Source organism: Orycteropus afer, unplaced genomic scaffold (genome assembly GCF_000298275.1).
Source record: "Orycteropus afer afer isolate SDZICR_OR568_19922 unplaced genomic scaffold, OryAfe1.0 scaffold00042, whole genome shotgun sequence".
NCBI classification, from domain to species: Eukaryota; Metazoa; Chordata; class Mammalia; order Tubulidentata; family Orycteropodidae; genus Orycteropus; species Orycteropus afer.
Window position 1 is genome coordinate 5,709,213 of NW_006921629.1, and position 3,680 is coordinate 5,712,892.

The 3,680-nt window shown below is 45.4% G+C and overlaps 1 protein-coding gene across 1 annotated transcript in view; it reads right to left on the bottom strand.

Annotated features, from left to right (window-relative positions):
* NOS2 (nitric oxide synthase 2) overlaps window positions 1–761 on the bottom strand; it is a 49,733-nt gene extending 48,972 nt beyond the window's left edge. The window contains exon 1 of the mRNA XM_007937554.1: window positions 652–761. Within this exon, the coding sequence (XP_007935745.1) occupies window positions 652–761 (110 nt within the window). The remainder of the gene's footprint in view (window positions 1–651) is intronic.
* Window positions 762–3,680: the final 2,919 nt, after the last annotated feature.

The following is a 3,680-nucleotide window of genomic DNA, read 5'->3' on the forward strand; positions in this document are numbered from 1 at the left end:
GGAGTGGATGCTCAAGAGAGTATAATAAATGCTAACATTTACCCAGTGCCTAGAGTGCCAGGCATTCTGCTAGTTGCTTTATATAACACTCACATTTAATCCTCAACATACCACAAAATGGGTACCTTTGGGGTTCCCATACTGCAGATGAGAACATCTGAAGCTCAGAGAGGGTAACTCACGCCCGGTTACACAGCCAGTGAGAGAAAACACAAGGTCGGCTAGTGAGGCATAGCACAGGGTTCAAATCTGGTTTTTTTTCTGTCACATTCTGGTCCTCTTCACCAAGCTCAGAATATCTAGCAACTGGTGAAGTGTGGACACTGGCGAATCAGGAAAGAAGCCAGGATCACATTCAGGTTCTAACCAACAGGCCCTACAGCTTCCCATTCTCACATCAAGTCTCTGCCCACATTCTTCCCCAGAGATTAAAGCCAGGACTGTGCCATGTCCCTTCCTTCTTCACATAGTGCCATGCACAGTGAGATGTGCAATAAATACTGGCTGCATTGAACTCCAACAGCGACAACCAGGAGCAAGTGGGGAGATGAGCCCTCAGGTGAGAAGCCAGGAGCAGAGAGTCAAAGGTGCAGAGGGAGGAAGGGAAGTCGAGGTAAGGGGAGCAGGAAGTGGCAGCAGAGAAAACCTTACCTGGAAGTTGGCCAGATGGCTTTCCCCACATTGTTGTTGATGTCCTTTTGCTCAGTCAAGTCATACTGGGAAGATTTGGCCTTGAACATAAACTTCCAGGGACAGGTCATCTTTGTGGCTTTGCAATGTAGGTCACTTATCTGTATTCAGACTCAGATACTTTCTCTGTGAGGCTGAGGAGCAGGAAGGAGAGACTGTTATGGAAGCTTGGGCAAGAGTTTTCAGAACTGGGCCTTCTCAAGATAGTTAGCCTATTAAAGAATCAATACCAAAGCTAATGTAAGCCTTGACCAGCCCCTTCATCAATGCTTTGCAACCTCTGCTCCTATTCTCAGTTTGGGTTTAGGGCTCCTATGGGCGTAGACTTCAGTTCTCAAAGTCACATAACAGTCCAACTGAAAAATACTGACCTGTAGCATCACCATTCCACAAAGACACATAGACCCAATGAGCCTTCTTAGTAGGACCTGCTGGGCCACCTGGCCCTGAGCAAACTTCATCACTCACCTAAGGCAAGGTCCGTGGGAAATCAGGTGACCAATGAAACATGAGTCTCTTTGCCTGTCCCTGCAACCATTGTTTCCAGCACCGGCTGCAGTTGACTGACTTCTGGTGCCCCCATGTGTGTCAGGATAGAATTGAGCTCCATAGACTTTTCAATGGCGAATGTTTTGAAAGTAGATCACCAAGCCTTTCTTCCCAGGGTCTCTGGGTAGACTCAAGCTTCCAACCTTTCAGTTAGCGGTCAAGCATGTTAACCAGCGGCACTACCCGGCAACTCCACATCACTAATAGGCAACTGTGATTTTCTGCCTGTTATTGGAGGGGTTTTCGAAAGCACTTAAGCTGTGCTGCCTTTCTTTTAAGATTTTGTTATTATTGTTCATCCTAAGCCAGCAGTACCACTGCTCCTTTCTTATGATTCAGGGGGGAAAATAATGATTTGTGAAAAAATACACTCAACTCTCAATATTTGAAACCATCTCCTTTAACAAAAGGTAAAAAATGGAGACCTAAGAAGGGACCCAATTCTGATCTGAGCTTGCCGACAGCAGACCTCCTCTCTGGACAAGACCCTGGGCATTGGGAGGCAGCGTGGTGATGTTGGCCATGTAAGAGTTTTAGAGTCACACAGACCTGTGTTCAAATCCCAGCTCTACCAGTACTTGACTTTGATCAAGTTAACTGAAACGTGTTTCTCCATCCACAAAATGGATTGAATAATACCTTGTTGTTGTTGTTGTTGTTTGCCATCGAGTCGGCCCCGACTACTTAGTGATACTGCCTTGGAAACCCAAGGAGGGGTCGCTATGAGTCGGGGCCGACTCGATGGCAAACAACAACAACAACAAGGTATTATTCAATCCATTTTGTGGATGGAGAAACATGTTTCAGTTAACTTGATCAAAGTCAAGTACTAGTAGAGCTGGGATTTGAACACAGGTCTGTGTGACTCTAAAACTATCTCCCCAGAATTTATTCCAGGAAGAGGATTGTTATAAGGACTGGATAAGATCATCCATGTAAAATTCCAGTCAATACACCTCCCTCTCTAGTCTGAAATTTCCAGAAAGTTTTCCTTGTAATATATTATAACCCCAGCACTTATTTGCAGAGAAGCATCTGAACATGATGCCCTGTTCAAATGGCCAAACCTTGCGTTGGTATTTCTGTACCTATACTTTCCACCAGTTTCTCTCGAGGGGCAAAAAATTCTCTCAGCTTTTCTGAGTTTCCCAGACAGGAAGAAGCAAAACCCTCTCAAAACACCAGTTTTCCCCAGAAGTAAGGACCACTCACCTTTGCAGTTGGCTGTTCTGCTGGAGACAGACAAGCAGGCTGGGGACAAACCTCCACCTAGAGCCTCAGGACCAGCTATAACTCCTCGGGCACCTCCCCAGGGCTGGCTGGGAGATTGCGGATCAGAGCTGCTCGAGTTCCCCTCTGCCAGGGCCTCGGTCTCCACCTCACCGCAAAGTTATGACCATCTTGGCAGCTGAGAAGCATTTATATCTACCCAGTGCCACCCCAGGAGCCTTTTTTGCATAAACGTCTCTTTTTCTTGTTTGTTTTGTTTCCAAAGGGAGTGTCCCTGGCTGGGTGTACAGTTGGCTAATTTATGACTGGGACTCCTAACCTTGGGGTCATGTGGCCTTGCTGGTTTGTCACTGTATGCTGGGTACATCTTCAGTAGACCCGTTTCTTCCTGGGCCCAGATCCAAGAAGGCTGCAGGGTGGCAGGGCCAACAGAATCACCATGAAACCAGGTTTTATTTGGCTAAGCCATATTGCCTCAGTTTTAGCATGTGGGGGATTTTTTTTCCCCAGCAGGGAGATCTTTGGCTAATTAATTCCCACCCATCCTCTCTGTTTTACAGTTTTGCAGCAGGACTCCAGGAAGCTAGGGAATATGACAGTATGGAACATTCTGGAAAGTGACCAGGTTCCTCTGAGAAGGCCAGTGGTGCTGAATGATGCCAATATTCAAAACAGGCTCCTGAAATATTCAGCTTGAAGTTTTTGGAATGGAGGAGAAGGCAGGTAGTTGGCCCAGTGAGGCCTCACAGATGTTGGTATCCCTGTTGTCTACTTACACTATGGCCCTAAGTAAGCTTTGATAGAGGGGAGGGACATGATCTTTTCTTCTAATGAGCAAAATCTTTGTTTTCAAATACAGCATTCCTGTAGGGTATGAATTTTTCCATGATTTAAGTAAAATAATGACATTAGGAAAGTCACAAAATTCAGAGGGATATTATCACCCCGGATCTCACCATCCTAACACACTCCTTTCACCATCTATTCATTTCCTTCCTGTTTCCCAAGTAAAATTCAAAATTATAATGAATTTGTCTGAGATTCACAGACTAAGAGTCACTGAACAAGAGTGAATAGGAGCTCAGAAGATCTTTGTGGGATCAATGAATGAAGAATGAAAAACGGGAGACTGTGATGAGTTTCAACATATCAAAGCCACCCTTCTTTCACACTTCAGTCAGTTCAGTTTATGGAAACCAAGATTTTTTGAA